This window comes from Berghia stephanieae, chromosome 2 (assembly GCF_034508935.2).
Source record: "Berghia stephanieae isolate SIO BIC M18660-M18661 chromosome 2, UCSD_Bste_1.3, whole genome shotgun sequence".
Taxonomy (NCBI): domain Eukaryota; kingdom Metazoa; phylum Mollusca; class Gastropoda; order Nudibranchia; family Aeolidiidae; genus Berghia; species Berghia stephanieae.
The window spans coordinates 103,508,893-103,528,627 of record NC_088361.1 but is presented as its reverse complement, the minus strand read 5'-3'; the positions used below and the strand labels follow the sequence as shown (position 1 = coordinate 103,528,627).

General features: G+C 36.9%; 1 protein-coding gene across 4 annotated transcripts in view; it reads right to left on the bottom strand.

The window, feature by feature from the left end:
* Positions 1-277: 277 nt before the first annotated feature.
* Positions 278-19,735, bottom strand: part of LOC144966119 (transient receptor potential cation channel subfamily M member 3-like) — a 135,969-nt gene continuing 116,511 nt past the window's right edge. For 2 of the 4 annotated variants that reach the window (XM_078902222.1, XM_078902223.1), the window contains 7 exons: positions 17,263-17,453; positions 16,745-16,877; positions 15,929-16,118; positions 14,546-14,724; positions 12,155-13,184; positions 1,576-1,906; positions 278-552 (listed from right to left, as the gene is read on the bottom strand). In XM_078902222.1, the coding sequence (XP_078758348.1) occupies positions 518-552; positions 1,576-1,906; positions 12,155-13,184; positions 14,546-14,724; positions 15,929-16,118; positions 16,745-16,877; positions 17,263-17,453 (2,089 nt within the window). In that variant the 3' untranslated portion in view covers positions 278-517. Of the gene's footprint in view, positions 553-1,575; positions 1,907-7,142; positions 7,212-12,154; positions 13,185-14,545; positions 14,725-15,928; positions 16,119-16,744; positions 16,878-17,262; positions 17,454-19,735 lie in introns of all 4 variants that reach the window. The other 2 variants (XM_078902220.1, XM_078902221.1) reach the window with 2 other exon arrangements.

Here is a 19,735-nt window from a genome sequence, read left to right as displayed (position 1 = left end):
GTAAAGGTTTTATCATAAAAATAAACTTTTAAAAATGATGAGGAACAAACAGACAAAACGATAAGATAAAAAGAGAAAAAAAATGCATCGGTTTAAACTAAAAAGTCATGTCATGGTATTATATGGTTTATATATATATATTTTATATATATATAAATATAAATATATACATTGATTGTATTATTATCCACAAGGTATACATAAAAATTAATGGTGTTAGCCTCTCATTATTTACAACTGTATCAATTATGACATGACAAATCTTACACACATAATCTTTTTTTTTTTTTTTCGAAATCCTTGCATAGATACACATGTCAAAAGGTTAAAGAGTTCAATAGGTCATCATATTCGTTCATGTTCGTTAGGTATCACTGAAAGGGCTGCTTGCATAAAGTGGTCTGATGTAACAAAGAATGTTTCATATCACAGATTTGTCTAAACAGCTGGCTAGGTAGGTAGGTAGGAGGAGTCAGTGCTTGGCCTTGCTTGAAATTTTCAGTATCTGGCCTGGAATTCAGTATTTGGGTTTGTAATTTACTGGAGCATCACCTAAGAGAGACAAAAGTCGTGGAAAACTGTATTAGAACAATTGTTTAAATATATATCTCTGTTCCAACACAGCACAACACAACACAACCCTTTCATTCATATTAACTGTATGCTGTTTTTCTGTTTTGTTTTAAAGGTTTTACAGCGCTTGCAGCACATTAAGGTCACATCAGCGCCAGTAAAAAGGAAGAAAATGGGATAGTAAATAGTTCTAGAATTACAATTAAATCACCCAAGAAAAGGTAAAACAAAGGGGAATTGGTTCAACTAGGAAACAGATGTAGATTCCAAGAGCACACTATCAATGTACTTAGTTTGAGATCACCTAAAAGTCTCATTCAGATACAAGAACAGGTCCCCACTAAGAGGGATACACTCAAATGTTTACAAATCATATATAATACGTAAACAAAACATAATTTAGTACATAACAGAGAGATAATTTACAAGACATAAAATATCATCTCTCAAAACTCTAACTATACATTTGACTGTTTCCCTCCCAGCTAGGGTATCCGGCCAGGCCCAGGTCAAAACCAAGTAATCTCATTCCAAGACAAAGACAGAAAGCATGTTAGGAAACAGATGTAGGAAGATAGAAGACGCAGTAAGTACCTCCCTGCCCACTATGGGAGGTCACTGCTGCTGATGCCTGGGTTATTCCAGTCTTCCATTGGAATAGACCTTAGAGAAATATTTCCCCTATGGGATGAATAAAGGGGATTTTATTTTATTAAAAAAAATTTAAATATCATTCAAGCCTCCATCTATCTCCATTAACTCACTCAACCCTAAAACCGACTATATCCGTAGTATAATACCCCAGGTTACTTTTACCCCATTCCTATTTATTACATTTTCTGAGACAAATTATAGGCGTAGTATCAATGCTAACGTTCTTAATGTTTACATGTTAACGGTAGTTGAAATAAAACTATCTATGCACATGCTCATTTTAATACATTTTTTTTCCAATTATGAAAAATAGCAAAAATCTCGAGGATTGAGTGAGTTAACGCCTACCTATATCCTGACTGGGCTGTGAGATACAGATCTGGACTTTATTCCGATACAACAACAAGGTGTCTTCGGACGGCTCCTCCTCAATATCCGACATATCAGGATTGGGGTCAGAGGCAGAGGCGAGGTAACTCCCCATTCCACTTCCGTCATCTCTGGGCAAACCGTCAAACTGCTCCCCACCTACGATAATCCCAATGCTGCTATCTGCCATCTCTTCCTCTGCGTAGATTTCGGCGGACGGGTCCTTGTTTCCGATGTCCCTCTTCTCTTCCTCTGCGGCCAGCTCGGCCACCACTAACTTTGCAATGTCACTGATACTGCCACTGTCATCCTGGAGAGAGGGTAACAATGATAACAATGGTGATAAGTATTGTTTGTTTGTTTGTTTTTAATTCAGAAAAGGGAGTGGAGCAGGCACTTATGTTGGTAACAACAAGAGATGAAGTGAGTAGCAAAGTGCCAGAAGACAATAGAGAATAAACATTTTTTGCGGCGGTGATGGGGTTTGAACCTGCAACCTTATAGGTACGACAACTCCGCCTGGCCGGTGAGTGCGTGACTCTACCGTATGAGCTATCCACGAATCCCTGGAAAAAATATCATCTCCCAAAACTCAAACTAAACATTTGACTGTTTCCCTCCCAGCCAGTGTATCCGGCCAGGACCAGGACAAAAGTAAGTAATCTCATTCCAAGACAAAGATAAGACAGCAAGCAATTGGAAAACAGATATAAGGGGATTGGAGAAGACACAGCAAGTACTTCCCTACCCACTATGGGAGGTCGGGAGCCCCACCCAGAAGGTAATGATAACAATGGGGATATGTATTGTCTAGGAATATCCTACCCACTATGGGAGGTCGGGAACCCCACCCAGAAGGTAATGATAACAATGGGGATATGTATTGTCTAGGAATATCCTGCCCACTATGGGAGGTCGGGAACCCCACCCAGAAGGTAATGATAACAATGGGGATATGTATTGATATCCTACCCACTATGGGAGGTCGGGAACCCCACCCAGAAGGTAATGATAACAATGGGGATATGTATTGTCTAGGAATATCCTGCCCACTATGGGAGGTCGGGAACCCCACCCAGAAGGTAATGATAACAATGGGGATATGTATTGTCTAGGAATATCCTGCTCACTATGGGAGGTCGGGAACCCCACCCAGAAGGTAATGATAACAATGGGGATATGTATTGTCTAGGAATATCCTACCCACTATGGGAGGTCGGGAACCCCACCCAGAAGGTAATGATAACAATGGGGATATGTATTGTCTAGGAATATCCTGCCCACTATGGGAGGTCGGGAACCCCACCCAGAAGGTAATGATAACAATGGGGATATGTATTGTCTAGGAATATCCTGCCCACTATGGGAGGTCGGGAACCCCACCCAGAAGGTAATGATAACAATGGGGATTGTATTGTCTAGGAATATCCTGCCCACTATGGGAGGTCGGGAACCCCACCCAGAAGGTAATGATAACAATGGGGATATGTATTGTCTAGGGATATCCTGCCCACTATGGGAGGTCGGGAACCCCACCCAGAAGGTAATGATAACAATGGGGATTGTATTGTCTAGGGATATCTCGAGGGATATGTCCCTTGTCTGTGTCAAGATGTAAGACGTGACATGAATGGATGGGATATAAAACGCCTGGTATTTGGAATATACAAGAAGGATGAGAGATAGAGAAGATGATGAATCAATATGATAATGAATGAGTAAATGACGATGGTGATCATGATGATGATGAGGATGATGATGATGATGATGATGATGATGATGATGATGATGATGATGACACAAATTATTGTATGGGGAGGAGGAGGAGGAGAATAATATTGAAATTGACAAGGACAATAATGATGGTAATCATGGTTACATTCTAACAATAATGATGATGATGATGATAATAATAATAATAATAATAATAATAATAATAATAATAATAATAATAATAATGATAATAATAAGATAATAATAATGATAATAATAATAATAATAATAATAATAATAATAATAATAATAATAATAATAATAATAATAATAATAATAATAATAATAATAATAATGATAATGATAATAATAATGATAATAATAATGATATAATAATAATAATAATAATAATAATAATAATAATAATAATAATAATAATAATAATAATAATAATAATAATAATAATAATAATAATAATGTTGACAATGTTGCTGAAGATGATGACATGACACCTCCACCGCTGATGATAATAATGATGGTGATTGATGATGATGATGATGATGATGATGATGATGATGATGATGGTGATGATGATGATGATGATAATCATGATGGTGATGATGTTGTCAACGATATCTTTTGCCGATTATGGAAAAGGTCCTTAAGACATTCTCATACTAGGCAAAGTTCTGTCTTTTTAGTGATAGGTAAATTTACAAATGTGACCCACCTCATCGACTTGGTACGTATTATCTCATAGTAAATCAAATGATAGAAATGGAATTATTTTTGAATGTTTTTAATGGTGAAAACTGGCCGGTGTGTACATATTTGCAGGTCTGATAACCCAAATCGTTATGGCGTCGATGTTGTGATAGGTACTCTTGAACCAATGTCAAATGTTGTCCGTCCATTACAGCCCATCGTCGCAGTACTCTTCAACAGTCGTAACGTCACTTCCTTCCTAATGACGCATGGTAACTTAGTAACACTGGCTCTAAACTATCGGAACAATGGCGGACGCCCGTATGAAATATTTCCCAGGCGAGCATAAAAGCGTATCCAGAGGGGAAAAAAACCCATAAATTTGATCATGTTTTGACTTTTACACATTCTGATCACAAGGCATATGAAAAGTTCTAGCCAGCAGGAGAAATAAAAAGTAATGATTTTCTTTGTTTAGAACCAAGATGGCCGCGTTGCCGGGCGGCGTGACATCAGACTATTGAATCGTATTGGTTATTGGACATGCTAATGCAGCTATGTGCTCTATTAGTATGACACTCGCTTTTGGATCGGAAAATCCTGGGTTTGAGTCCAGCTCGGCGCATAGTTGAGTCCTTGGAAAAGACTCCTTACTCACATTCTCTCACCATACTCAGGTATCATATGTGTACCTGACCGTTAACAGCGTTATCTCTGTTGGAGAAAAAAAATGTATTATCGCCTCACAGGCGTCATGTCATGTCTCGTTCTTTATTTTACGTGTTGCTGTTGGTCGGGGACCCTTTGTAAAGCGCTTTGAGCATGTTTGGTGGATATTGCGCTATATGAAAGCTCAAGTTTAATGTGTTCACGTCGATGAAAACATGCTTAACTGTTTGAACTAATATAAATAAATAAATAAATAATTATATATAAATGAATGAATAAATAATTATATATAAATGAATGAATAAATAATTATATATAAATGAATGAATAAATAATTATATATACATGAATAAATAAATACAAAAATAAATAAATAAATAAATAATCAGATTACAAATGTGCAATGATGAATTAAAGCATTAAAAAGCGACAGTGAAGAAATAGTACAAATAAATGCCATTTGGACGGCATTCAAATTAGAGAAAAAAAAAAAAAAACAAACCCAAAAAATAACAACAAAAAATAAAAACAAAAAAACTAAACAAAACAAATCTAAACCAGAAAACTAAATAAACAAAAACATGGAAAATAGAAAAACAAAACAAAACAAGAATGTAATCTAAAGAAGAAAAAAACCAAAAAACCTCAAAACAAAAGGATTAAAATTAATGAAAAGAAGAACAAAAAACTCAAAAAAGAAAGAAATAAAAGAATAAATATGTAACCAAATAAAACTTTAAAAAAGATAAATAAATAAAATAATATAATAATAAAATCTACCACAAAACAAAGCTGGAAAATTCCAAATACCGAATTTACTTCAAATCATATAGCTGACTCAAATCAATAGGGAATGAGAAGGGTCAAAAATGTCTTCATTGAGTGAAGAGAGACAGCTGTTTCTCTTAAAACTTAAAATTATTCATAAATTTCGTAATTCTCATCATTGGTTGGACATGACGGTAAGGAGGCAGAAATGAGGATGTTGGGATGGTCACTTGGCTGGACAAGAAAAGATGAATTGAGAAATGAACGAATTCGAAGGTTGACTGAAGTGAAGAATGTATCAATAAAGATGAGAGAAGATAGATTGAAATGGTTTGGATATGTAAAGAGACGAGAGAGGGAGTACGTGGGAAGGAAAGTATTGGACTTAGAAATAGCGGGAAAGAAGAAAAAGGGATGCCCAAAGACTAGATGGTTGAATAAGGTATAAAGGACAATATGAAAGAACTGGACCTGGAGGAAGATGATGCTCTGAACCGAGATGCATGGAGATGTGGCATTCATTATGCAACCCTGCAAAATGCGGAATAAGCTGAAAGAAGAGGAAAAAGAAGAAGAAGGTTGGACGTGAAACTAAATATTTCACTATTTCATGACCAGAATTTTGGACCAATTGCCTCAAAGTGGAAGTACTGTATGTCGGGGATGAATGCGACTCCGAACAGTGAATTCAGAAATGAAATGGAGAGAAATACGAATTCAGAATTATTTGCAATACAAGAAATAGTATCTATTCTTCACCGTCAAGTTTGATAATAAACAAAAATGAACATAACAGCTTCAAAAAAAGAGCAAAATACTAAACACAGAATGTTTCAGGCTCAAACCCCTTCTTCAGACAACAACAAAAAACAATAAATGCATCAAGTCGTTGATCTGGAATTTAGCAGAGTATTTACGTCTTCATTGTTTTTTGTGTGTGGTTGGCTGTAGAAGGGTTTTGAGTCTGAAACGTTCCATATTTGGTATTTTTTTTTTTAAGCTGTTCTATTCAAGTTTTTGTTTGTTTATTACTTTTTACAGTCCACAGCTTCTAGCAGCTTGAAGTATCACTTCTCCTCACGTTCGATATCAGTGTCTATAAATAAATTCAATTTCTAGCACCTGATATATATCCTGACATATTTATTACCCCTAAGAGATAACGGGTCACGTTTAGACAAGAATTTCATTGAATGAAAATCATCAGTATCATTATTATTATTATTATTATTATTATTATTATTATTATTATTATTATTAATTATTATTATTATTAATTATTATTAATTATTATTATTAATTATTATTATTATTATTATTATTATTATATTATTATTATTATTATTATTATTATTATTATTATTATTATTATTATTATTATTATTATTATTATTATTATTATTATTATTTCAAACAAACAAAAAAAAACAGAAAAAAAAGAAAAAGAAAATAGAAAAAGAATGGGAAATGACTACTAGCTACGGTCAAATAAAGCGTTAGATAAGGAATAAAAAAGCAGAATGTTGATGGGCAGGGTGTGTTGGTTTTTCCTGCAAAAGCTTTAGATAGTCCGGAAAACATGGGATATAAATTGTGCACAATCAAAATAGAAAATGAAAAAAAAAATTCTTATAAGAGCTTTAAAGAAAAGAAAAGGTTTTTTCCCCAATTGTTTTGAATTGACCACCAACCTGCTCGTCCCCACCATCATCATCGTCGTCATCAACACCATCATGGTGGGAGGCCCAAACCTCATCTCCCTGTGGTGTGTGTTGGTACAAAGTAGGATATTGAATAGGATTTCAATGTGTTAGTGTGGTGTGTGTGTTGGGACAAAGTATGATATTAAATAGGATTTCAATGTGTTAGTGTGGTGTGTGTTGGTGTGGTGTGTGTTGGTACAAAGTAGGATATTGAATAGGATTTCAATGTGTTAGTGTGGTGTGTGTTGGGACAAAGTATGATATTAAATAGGATTTCAATGTGTTAGTGTGGTGTGTGTTGGTACAAAGTAGGATATTAAATAGGATTTCAATGTGTTAATGTGGTGTGTGTTGGTACAAAGTAGGATATTAAATAGGATTTCAATGTGTTAAAATGGTGTCTGTTGGTGTGGTGTGTGTTGGTACATAGTAGGATATTAAATAGGACTTCAATATGTTTGTGTGTGGTAGGTTGGTGTGGGTTGTACAAAGTAGATTAATAGGATTTCATGTGTGGTGGTGGTGTGTGTTTGACACAAAGTAGGATATTAAATAGGATTCAATGTGTTGGTGTGTGTGTGTGTTGTTGTACAAAGTAGGAATTAAATAGGATTTCATGTGTTGTGTGGTGTGTGTTGGTACAAAGTAGGATATAAATAGGATTTCAATGTGTTGTGTGTGTGTGTTGGTACAAAGTAGGATTAAATAGGATTTCAATGTGTTGTGTGGTGTGTGGTTGGTACAAAGTAGGTATTAAATAGGATTTCAATGTGTTGTGTGGTGTGTGTTGGTACAAAGTAGGTATTAAATAGGATTTCAATGTGTTAGTGTGGTGTGTGTTGGTACAAAGTAGGATATTAAATAGGATTTCAATGTGTTAGTGTGGTGTGTGTTGGTACAAAGTAGGATATTAAATAGGATTTCAATGTGTTTAGTGTGGTGTGTGTTGGTACAAAGTAGGATATTAAATAGGATTTCAATGTGTTAGTGTGGTGTGTGTTGGTACAAAGTAGGATATAAATAGGATTTCAATGTGTTAGTGTGGTGTGTGTTGGTACAAAGTATGGATATTAAATAGGATTTCAATGTGTTAGTGTGGTGTGTGTTGGTACAAAGTAGGATATTAAATAGGATTTCAATGTGTTAGTGTGGTGTGTGTTGGTACAAAGTAGGATATTAAATAGGATTTCAATGTGTTAGTGTGTGTGTGTTGGTACAAAGTAGGTATTAAATAGGATTTCAATGTGTTTAGTGTGGTGTGTGTTGGTACAAAGTAGGATATTAAATAGATTTCAATGTGTTAGTGTGGTGTGTGTTGGTACAAAGTAGGATATTAAATAGGATTTCAATGTGTTAGTGTGGTGTGTGTTGGTACAAAGTAGGTATTAAATAGGATTTCAATGTGTTAGTGTGGTGTGTGTTGGTACAAAGTAGGATATTAAATAGGATTTCAATGTGTTAGTGTGGTGTGTGTTGGTACAAAGTAGGATATTAAATAGGATTTCAATGTGTTAGTGTGGTGTGTGTGTTGGTACAAAGTAGGTATTAATAAATAGGATTTCAATGTGTTAGTGTGGTGTGTGTTGGTACAAAGTAGGTATTAAATAGGATTTCAATGTGTTAGTGTGGTGTGTGTTGGTACAAAGTAGGATATTAAATAGGATTTCAATGTGTTAGTGTGGTGTGTGTGGTAAAAGTAGGTATTAATAGATTCAATGTGTTAGTGTGGTGTGTTGGTACAAGTAGGATAAATAGGATTCAATGTGTTATGTGGTGGTGTTGTACAAAGTATGGTATTAAATAGGATTTCAATGTGTTAGTGTGGTGGTGTTGGTACAAAGTAGGTATTAAATAGATTTCAATGTGTTAGTGTGGTGTGTGTTGGTACAAAGTAGGATATTAAATAGGATTTCATGTGTTAGTGTGTGTGTGTTGGTACAAAGTATGGTATTAAATAGGATTTCAATGTGTTATGTGGTGTGTGTTGGTACAAAGTAGGATATTAAATTAGGATTTCAATGTGTTAGTGTGGTGTGTGTTGGTACAAAGTAGGATATTAAATAGGATTTCAATGTGTTAGTGTGGTGTGTGTTGGTACAAAGTAGGTATTAAATAGGATTTCAATGTGTTAGTGTGGTGTGTGTTGGTACAAAGTAGGATATTAAATAGGATTTCAATGTGTTATTGTGGTGTGTGTTGGTACAAAGTAGGATATTAAATAGGATTTCAATGTGTTAGTGTGGTGTGTGTTGGTACAATATAGGTATTAAATAGGATTTCAATGTGTTAGTGTGGTGTGTGTTGGTACAAAGTAGGATATTAAATAGGATTTCAATGTGTTAGTGTGGTGTGTGTTGGTACAAAGTATAGGATATAAATAGGATTTCAATGTGTTAGTGTGGTGTGTGTTGGTACAAAGTAGGATATAAATAGGATTTCAATGTGTTAGGTGGTGTGTGTTGGTACAAAGTGATAATTAAATAGGATTATCAATGTTTAGTATGTGGTGTGTGTTGGTACAAAGTAGATATTAAATAGGATTTCAATGTGTTAGTGTGGTGTGTGTTGGTACAAAGTAGGATATTAAATAGGATTTCAATGTGTTAGTGTGGTGTGTGTTGGATACAAAGTATGGTATTAAATAGGATTTCAATGTGTTAGTGTGGTGTGTGTTGGTACAAAGTATGGATATTAAATAGGATTTCAATGTGTTAGTGTGGTGTGTGTTGGTACAAAGTAGGATATTAAATAGGATTTCAATGTGTTAGTGTGGTGTGTGTTGGTACAAAGTAGGATATTAAATAGGATTTCAATGTGTTAGTGTGGTGTGTGTTGGTACAAAGTATGGTATTAAATAGGATTTCAATGTGTTAGTGTGGTGTGTGTTGGTACAAAGTAGGATATTAAATAGGATTTCAATGTGTTAGTGTGGTGTGTGTTGGTACAAAGTAGGATATTAAATAGGATTTCAATGTGTTAGTGTGGTGTGTGTTGGTACAAAGTAGGATATTAAATAGGATTTCAATGTGTTGGTGTGGTGTGTGTTGGTACAAAGTAGGATATTAAATAGGATTTCAATGTGTTAGTGTGGTGTGTGTTGGTACAAAGTAGGATATTAAATAGGATTTCAATGTGTTAGTGTGGTGTGTGTTGGTACAAAGTATGGTATTAAATAGGATTTTAATGTGTTGGTGTGGTGTGTGTTGGTACAAAGTAGGATATTAAATAGGATTTCAATGTGTTAGTGTGGTGTGTGTTGGTACAAAGTAGGATATTAAATAGGATTTCAATGTGTTGGTACAAAGTAGGATATTAAATAGGATTTCAATGTGTTAGTGTGGTGTGTGTTGGTACAAAGTAGGATATTAAATAGGATTTCAATGTGTTAGTGTGGTGTGTGTTGGTACAAAGTAGGATATTAAATAGGATTTCAATGTGTTGGTGTGGTGTGTGTTGGTACAAAGTAGGATATTAAATAGGATTTCAATGTGTTGGTACAAACTATGATGTTAAATAGGTCTTCAATGTGGTAATTTTTGTCCTCGAAAATTAAAAATAAATCAATCAGAGGTTTAATACCAAACATGATATATAATTAGGATTGTTTGGGTGTGAAAAATGTTCCCCTTTGCTATCAGTGAAACGAAGAGATTAATGCCCTGCATTGAGAGAGTGAGGCTTTTCTTTCCAATAAAGAATTGATGGACAGGAGACTCACCACTCACATTTCCAACACTTATGATTCATATTATATATGATATTTTCACGAGCATGGCAAAGGACCAAATCGAGAAATATGAGACAAAAAATGAATTCTAAGAAAGCAAACACAACTATAACTAACAAAACAAAAAGTCAACAAATTCACACCAAAAGAAAAAAAAACAACAAAAAACAAAATTTAAAAAAAACAAAAAACAACAACGATATAATATAAAAACAATAATGAAGATACAACAATAATAATAATTTATTCAATTTATTAAGATGATGCTTTAACATTCAAATCAAAGTGTCTGTGATACGAAAGCTCAAACGTCCGTCCATTTTTGTTTATTTGAAAACGATTAGCAGAGATAGCTGCCAACTTTCCAGACACCCAAATGAGACTCCCGCCCAAAACCCGATTCACCCAAAAGAATATCAATGAACGTTCATCTCCATCCCCCATCTCTTGAAATCAATTGTTAACGATCCAAAAAGAGTTATAGAAATAGAAAAGTTACTTATTTGGTGATTAGGGTAGGCATAGTAGGGCATGGTTGTTGGGAATTTATTTTGGGGGAATTATTAAGACTTTACAGTAGCTTCCTCTGCTACAACCTTAGCCATTTGACATTTGGGAAAGCAATCAAGTCCAAGCGACGTATATATTGATAAACGGGCAACGACTGTGAACAACGAACAGATTCAATTTTTATTTCTTTTTATTTTATTTTTAAAAAATTTTCTTTTTTTTTTCCTCTTGTTTTTCTCCTTTAAATGAAGAGAAAAAAAATCTACTTTCCACCAGAAAGTCAATTCAGTGCGGCTTTTCTATAACAGTTGGAGGCCATGCTAATGGGTTTGATAATTCCATGTTTACACTATTTTTTTTGTTTGTTTGTTGCTTTAGGTCTCTTCCAACACAATTGAGGTTATATGAGAGACCGCATGTTTACACTATGAATGTATAGAAAATATATTAACTTTCAGTGTGAATGATTGAGCAATTGAATTTTCCTGACACTGGAAGAAATGTGATCTAATTATGAGTTCAGTGACATGAAAAAAAAACAAAAACATAAAAGGGAACGGTGTATTTTCTCATAATCGACTCGGTGATCAAAAGACACAGAATAGTAAATGTAGGTTGATGGTCAATTTCCTTCTCTTTCATTATGAATAATGCCAAAGAGTGACCAAAAAAAAATGACAACAGATATACTAGGCGACAACAAAATAACAAGATATGACAATCATTGAGATTTTAAACTACTTTATTTTTTAAAAAAATTTACCTGTGATATTTGTCGTAGTCGATGCCGAATGATAAATTCCATTCTCTGGTGTTCCGTTTCCTCAGCCTGCTTGAGAGCCTCTTGCTTGGTGAGGGCAGCTGATTTCTCCTTCATCTTCTTGGTCGCCTGTTCTGCATCTTTGTAGCCGTCGGTCATGGAAAACATCATGGCCGTCTGCGCGCTGGGAGACATGGGTGGGGAGGAATCCACGACACAGGACGTGTCGATGGCGTCGGTGATACTCGTGTATTCGCTGATGAGGGGATTCAGTAGGGTGGACAGATCGTGAGCGGCCGACGGGGGAATCGGGGCGGTGTCCGGATTAGGAGAGGTAAATACGGCGGACGACTGGGGCATTGAACTGGGGACGTAGCTGGACGCTAGAGTGGTATTGATGGTCAGGGGTTGACCTGCTAGAGCTAATTTAGCAGCACGGGTTGGTTTGAGTGAGGAGGAAGAGGTGGAGGTGATGCTGGTGTTGACTAGAGGAGGGACTGGTGGGATGTTGTCGTTGTTGTCAATGTTGGATGGAACTGGCTCGGGTGGAGAAGATATACACGTGGTGTCTGGATTATGTCCGTCAAACATGACCACGACTGGATTTTGGGTGGTGGTAGTTGTAGAGGTTATAGGGGTAGGGTCTCCCTTCTGATCTTCCCTATCCCCCCTATCCCTAGGATTACCACTTCCTGTCACAGTGTGGGTGTCGGAATCCATCTTGGCCGTGACGCTGATGGCGGCGGCCCGATGCGTCGGGGACATCTGCTCTTCTCCGTCATCGGCCAAATGGACGACAGGCTCCGTGAACCGGACGGCTTGAGAGGCAAAATTCTTCATCTTGCTTTTCTGGGAGTTCTCTGCGGACGGCTCGTCGCTCCCTTGGCTGGAGGTAGATTTGATGTTGTCAGATGTGAAAGCCCTCGGGGACAATGACTGTGCTCGGTTTTGTCCCAGAAAGTTGCTGGATTCGCTTTCTTCCAGTGGGTAGTCTGATCCACTTAATTGCCTTCTCCGTCTGTAATTGGTGAATCTGGAAGGAATCATCGAAAAAAATATGACGTAGGAATTCAATGGGACCCCTAATAGCTCAGCACACGCCTCCTCAAAAGTAAAGGGACCAGTATTGATCCAAGATGAAGTAAAAAAAAAATTCCTGACCCCTGCGATTCACCCAGTAGTGATTGGGTAGCTGGGTCTATTAGATCTGGTGGAAAGTGGAAAGTGAAAGTACTTTGCGATAGGCTGGTGTCTTATCCAAATGGTAGCAAACAATTGTTACTGTCCATTAAACGCTACAAAAACAGGAATTGACTACAACTCCAAGGAGATTATGTCTTTGAAGGAAACTCCCCACCCCCAAAAAACAAAACAAAAAAGAACCCTACCCTCATTAAAAATTAATAATTGACAAATTTGAACAGTACAGAGTAAAGTCTCTAAGGAATAAAATAAAAACTTTTTGACCACCCTTTGCAACCTGTCAATAAATGATAGATAATGTTACTTTTAATGACAAAATCACTAACACTACCAATCAAACACTTTTAAAATGAGACTTTATCAGACAATAAAATTAAAAAAAAAAAAGAAAAAAAAAAAAAATTCCCTTCATTCATCCCATAGGGGGTAATTTGTCTCTAGGGTCTATTCCAAGGGAAGACTGGAATAACCCAGGCGTTAGCCGCAGTGCAGTACCACAAACTGAGCTAAGGCGAGGTGACTTGCTCAAGGCCACACAGCGCAGCGGCAGGTGATCGAACTCTGTACCTTTCGGGTACGAAGCAAAGACCGTACCGCTGAGCCACGCGGTTCCCAATGCATTCATAATCATCAATTTTTTTTCTTACCGCTTGTGTTTTTGTGTTTTTAAGGATTTTACGGCGCTTGCAACACATTTAGGTTATATCAGCGCCAGTAAAAAGGAAGAAAATGGGATAGTAAAAAGTTCTGGAATTACAATTAAAGCACCCAAGAGAAAGTAAGACATTGGGGAACTAGGAACAAATAGGGATCAGATGTAGATTCCAAGAGCATACCACCAATGTACTTAGTTTGAGATCACCTATAAGTCTCATCCGGACACAAGCACGAAATCCAACAAAGAGGAATACACTCAATTGCTTACATTATACATTAAAAATAACAAATATAATAATACATAACAGAGAGATGATTTACAATGAAAAAAATATCATCTCTCAAAACAATAACTATGCATTTGACTGTTTCCCTCCCAGCTAGGACTCCGAACAGGGCCAGGACAAAACCAAGTAATCTCATTCCAAGACAAAGACAGAAAGCATGTTGGAAAACAGACATAGGGGGATAGAAGACACAGTATGTACGCCCCTGCCCACTATGGTAGGTCAGGAACCCCACCCAGTTTCTTACCGCTTAAGCTGTTCAGATTGTGTCTTTTGCTTGGAGTGCACCAGCATGGGAGATGGCTGATTCCTGTCCACGGCCGCCGCCACCACCTCTGAAGGCAAGAGAGTTCCCTTGGCAAACTGATGGCTCATCTCCACACTACTGCTGCTGCTGTATGTACGAGGATGCTGGTATTGAAAATCCTGAGAAGGAAAAAAAAATAAAAAATAAAAATCTCTTACTTAAATGCGCTTTTGCATAGCGCAATATCCGCTAAACGTGCTCAAAGCACTTTAAAAGGGGTCCCTGGCCAACAGCAACATTTAACATGAAAGGACATATTAAGCGATATTACAATTTTATCAGACAGAGATAACGCTGTTAACGGCCAGGTACTCATTTTACACCGGAGTACGGTGAGAGAATGTGAGTAAAAGGGCCTTCTCCAAGGACTCAACTATGCGCTGAGCAGGGCTTGAACCCAGGACCTTCCGATCCGAAAGCGAGTGTCATACCACAAGATCACATAGCCGCAACTTATTATGCCCTTCTGCCACGACATCATAAGACATCGTGGCCCGGGCATTCCACGAAGGAATATAGATAAGTCATCAAACAAGATGTCTGATGTCAACAGGAAAAGGTTATGAAAATAAAATCATTTTGTCAATGTAATTGCTTGTACGTCTATGTGGTCTAGTGGTATGACACCCGCTTTCGGATCGGAAGGTCCTGAGTTCGAGCCTCACTTGGTGCATTGTTGAGTCCTTGGAAAAGGCTCTTTACTCACATTCTCTCACCGTACTCAGGTGTATAATGAATACCTGGTTCTCAACAGCGTTGTCTCTGTTGGAACAATTGTAATATCGCCTAACAGGCTCTATTTTTTTTTTTTTGGAACTACAATTTTTATCCTAAAAACTACGAATTGTTAAATTTTCTAGTTGACAGGTCCACAGGTATATAGAACTCCATCCATTTTCTTCTCAACAAATTCTTTTTGACTTGAACTCAATTTCATAATTTAAGCACTTCTACAACCTAATGTCAAACCAAATTGATGTCGACTATAGGCTTCAACAGTCATGACGTCACTACCCTCGTAATGACGCATAGTAACTTAGTAACTGGCTCTAAACTATCGGAGTAATGGTGGACACCCTTATTAAATATTTCTCCGGTGAGCATAAAAGCGTATCCAGAGGAGAAAAACATTATAAATATGATCGTATTTTGACTTTTATATATTCTGATCACATGACATATGAAAAGTTCTAGCCAGCATGAAGAATAAAAAGTACTGATTCTCTTTGTTTAAAACCACACATTTGCCGTTGCTGGGCGACGTGACATCAGACTATTGAATCCAATTCCATCGTTTCCCCCATGAGCCTTTTACACTCTCACCTCGAGTGACTCCTGACTTCCTGCGGACAGAGACATGGCAGAGAATCGCCTGATGAGATTGATGGCTTCTAGAACATTCTCCTCCAGAGAGTCCAACCGGTTCAGTCGGTGGTCCATGGAGGACAGGCTGAGGCGTAGGTGGTTCTCTTTGGCGTTCATGTCATCGAGACGTAGGGACATGTTCTCCACTCTGATGGACGTAGAGGGAACAGTTTGAATTTGGTATTGAGATAAAGGATTATCTAATGCTTGTTGTACACTACGCCAAGCGGCGAGGTGACGATGATGATGATGATGGTTGTAATGATGATGATGAATGATGATGATGAAGAATGATGATGATGATGATGGTGATTGTAATCATGATGATGATGATGATGATGGTGATTGTAATCATGATGATGATGATGGTGATTGTACTGAGGATGATGATGATGGTGATTGTAATCATGATGATGATGATGGTGATTGTACTGAGGATGATGATGATGGTGATTGTAATCATGATGATGATGATGGTGATTGTAATCATGATGATGATGATGGTGATTGTACTGAGGATGATGATGATGGTGATTGTAATGATGATGATGATGGTGATTGTAATCATGATGATGATGATGGTGATTGTACTGAGGATGATGATGATGGTGATTGTAATGATGATGATGATGACGATGATATGATGGTGATTGTAATGATGAATAAAATTGTCAGCTAACACACAAAGGTGGATCCATTACGAATATGATGATGATGCTGATGACGATGATGATGATGTATTATTTTCTTCTTTCCCCCCCCCCCGCCCGTCACCTTTCGTTGATAACTCGAATCCTCTCCTCGGGGGAACTCTGGAACTTCAGATCCTTTTCTCTGTACAAATCTTCCATACATTCCTCCTCAAAATCATGGAGCTTCTCCGTATCCTCTGTTGACAAAAACAGCTCTGGAGAAAGAATGAAAGATAGAGTGCGTCATCATTTACAAACAATGAAATATATATATATATATATATATATATATATATATATATATATATATATATATATATATATATATATATATATATATATATATATATATATATATATATATATATATATATATATATATATATATATATATATATATATATATATATGAAGTCCCGCTCCCCCTTGCATCGTCTCCTTCTCTCTCTCTTTTTCTGTCTCTTTCTTTCTTTCTCTCTCTCTCTCTCTTTCTATTTCCTTCTCTCTCTCTCCCTCCCTCTCTCTCTCTCTCTCTCTCTCTCTCTCTCTCTCTCTCTCTCTCTCTCTCTCTCTCTCTCCTGTAGGCTAGAATGTCCATACTCAGCCCATTGATGTAGAAGTCCCGCTTCCCCTTGCATCGGCGTTTGATGTACTTGAGAGCCAGATAGAAATGCGTGATGATGATGAAGGGGGGCGGGAGGATGGGCCTCATCTCGTACTGCAGGATGAGGCCGTATCGCTGGAACATCCAGATCTCCATGGAGTTGGCGTTGTTACGGATGAACGTGGCACTGGAGGAATTGGGAATTGGAATGGAATGAATGGAAATAGGGTGTGAAAAGGGAGAGGGGGGGGGGTTATTGAATGAAAATGAGTATATAAGAGTAGTTGAAAACAAAAATGAATAAATAAATAAATTAAAAAATAAAAAAAATAAAAAAAAATAAATAATAATAATAATAATAATAATAATAATAATAATAATAATAATAATAATAATAATAATAATAATAATAATAATAATAATAAATAATAATAATAATAATAATATAATAACAATAATATAATAATAATAATAATAATAATAATAATAATAATAATAATAATAATAATAATAATAATAATAATAACTCTTTTGAATATATTAAATATTAAAAAAAAAAAAAAAAATTTTTTAAATATTTAAAACAAATAAATATATATATATTGAGAGAGACAGAGTGAGAGAGAGAGAGAGAGAGAGAGAGAGAGAGAGAGAGAGAGAGAGAGAGAGAGAGAGAGAGTGAGTGAGTGAATGAGTGGATGAGAGAGAGAGTGAGAGAGAAGAGTGAGTGAATGAGTGAATGAGAGAGAGAGAGAGAGAGAGAGAGAGATAGATAGAGAGAGAGAGAGAGAGGGACAGAAAGAGAGCGAGAGAGATAGGGGGGAGATAGAGAGACAGAGAGAGAGAGGCAGAGAGAGAGAGAGAGAAAGAGAGAGAGAGAGAAAGAGAGAGAGAGAGAAAGAGAGAGAGAGAGAGGGAGAGGGAGAGAGAGAGAGAGAGAGAGAGAGAGAGAGAGAGAGAGAGAGAGAGAGAGAGAGGGGAGGGAGAGCAAAATATCTGACATGGAATGTTTCGTAGTAGTATGTAGTAGGTAGGTCTGAAAGGAGCAAAATGTAGTGAACGGACATGGAAGTGAATGGAGTTATATACTCAAGGGAGGTAAGGTTATAAATAGTCCTCGTTTCATGAAAAGATTTGAGTTATGTCCCTTCACCTTTAAAGACTGAACTTGTTTACATTTCGTTTTAGAGTGTCGTGAACAGATTTTTACATCTCATTCACGATGGGAAATAAAATAAATAAATAATATGCACGAGGCATGTATCTCCACATGAGTGGGTAGTCGCCACCGAAGTGGGTAGAACCGTAGCCATCGTTATGTTATAGCCTGACACTGAAATCCAAAAGGACTGGCAGTTTGACGTTATTATTTGGTTTTTGCACCGCCTAGTGCGTTGTCGTTAGTAGAGCTCATGGAAACAAGTCATTTCATTGGTTGTACTATTGAATACAACTCACGATTTGTTTTCTTTTGTGGCAAAAGACTGGCATTTTGAGGTCATTTTTAGGCCATTGTCAGGCCTAATGGTAGTGATTGTAGTAACATTGGTAGTGAGGATGATGTGGTGTTGGTGGTTGTTTTACTAGTAGTAGTAGTAGTAGTAGTAGTAGTAGTAGTAGTAGTAGTAGTAGTAGTAGTAGTAGTAGTAGTAGTAGCAGAAGTAGTAGTGATGATGACGATGTGATAATGGCTGTTGTAGTAGTAGTGGTAGTGATGATGATGTGGTGGTTGTGGTGGTTGTAGTAGTGGTAGTGATGATGTTGTGGTGGTGGTTGTAGTAGTAGTGGTTGTGATGAAGATTTGGTGGTGGTGGTTGTAGTGTGCGTGTGTGTGTGTGTGTGTGTGTGTTTGAGAGAGAGAGAGAGAGAGAGAGAGAGAGAGAGAGAGAGAGAGAGAGAGAGAGAGAGAGAGAGAGAGAGAGAGAGAGATTGCTTAAAGTGCATGTAGTGATAAGTAGAGCAACATGAACTTGAAAATCTAACGAGGCTAAAGTTTGAGGTTAAAGTATTTGTGATTAGATATTATTGGTAAGTACAGGAAGGTGACATGAACATTAATGCAGTGAGCGCAATTAAGTGTGTGAAGAGGGAGAGAGTGAGTGAGAGAGAGAGAGAGAGAGAGAGAGAGAGAGAGAGAGAAGCGAAAGAGAGAGAGAGAGAGAGAGGGAGGGAGAGATAAAGATAAAGAGAGAGAGAGAGGGAGGGAGAGATAAAGATAAAGAGAGAGAGAGTGTGTGAGAGAGAAAGATAAAGAGAGTGTGAGAGAGAGAGAGAGAGAGGGAGAGAGAAAGAGAGAGAGAGAAAGATAAAGAGAGAGAGAGAGAGGGAGGGAGAGAGAGATAAAGATAAAGAGAGAGAGTGTGTGAGAGAGAGAAAGATAAAGAGAGAGTGAGAGAGAGAGAGGGAGAGAGAAAGAGAGAGAGAGAGAAAGATAAAGAGAGAGAAAGAAAGATAAAGAGAGAGAGAGAG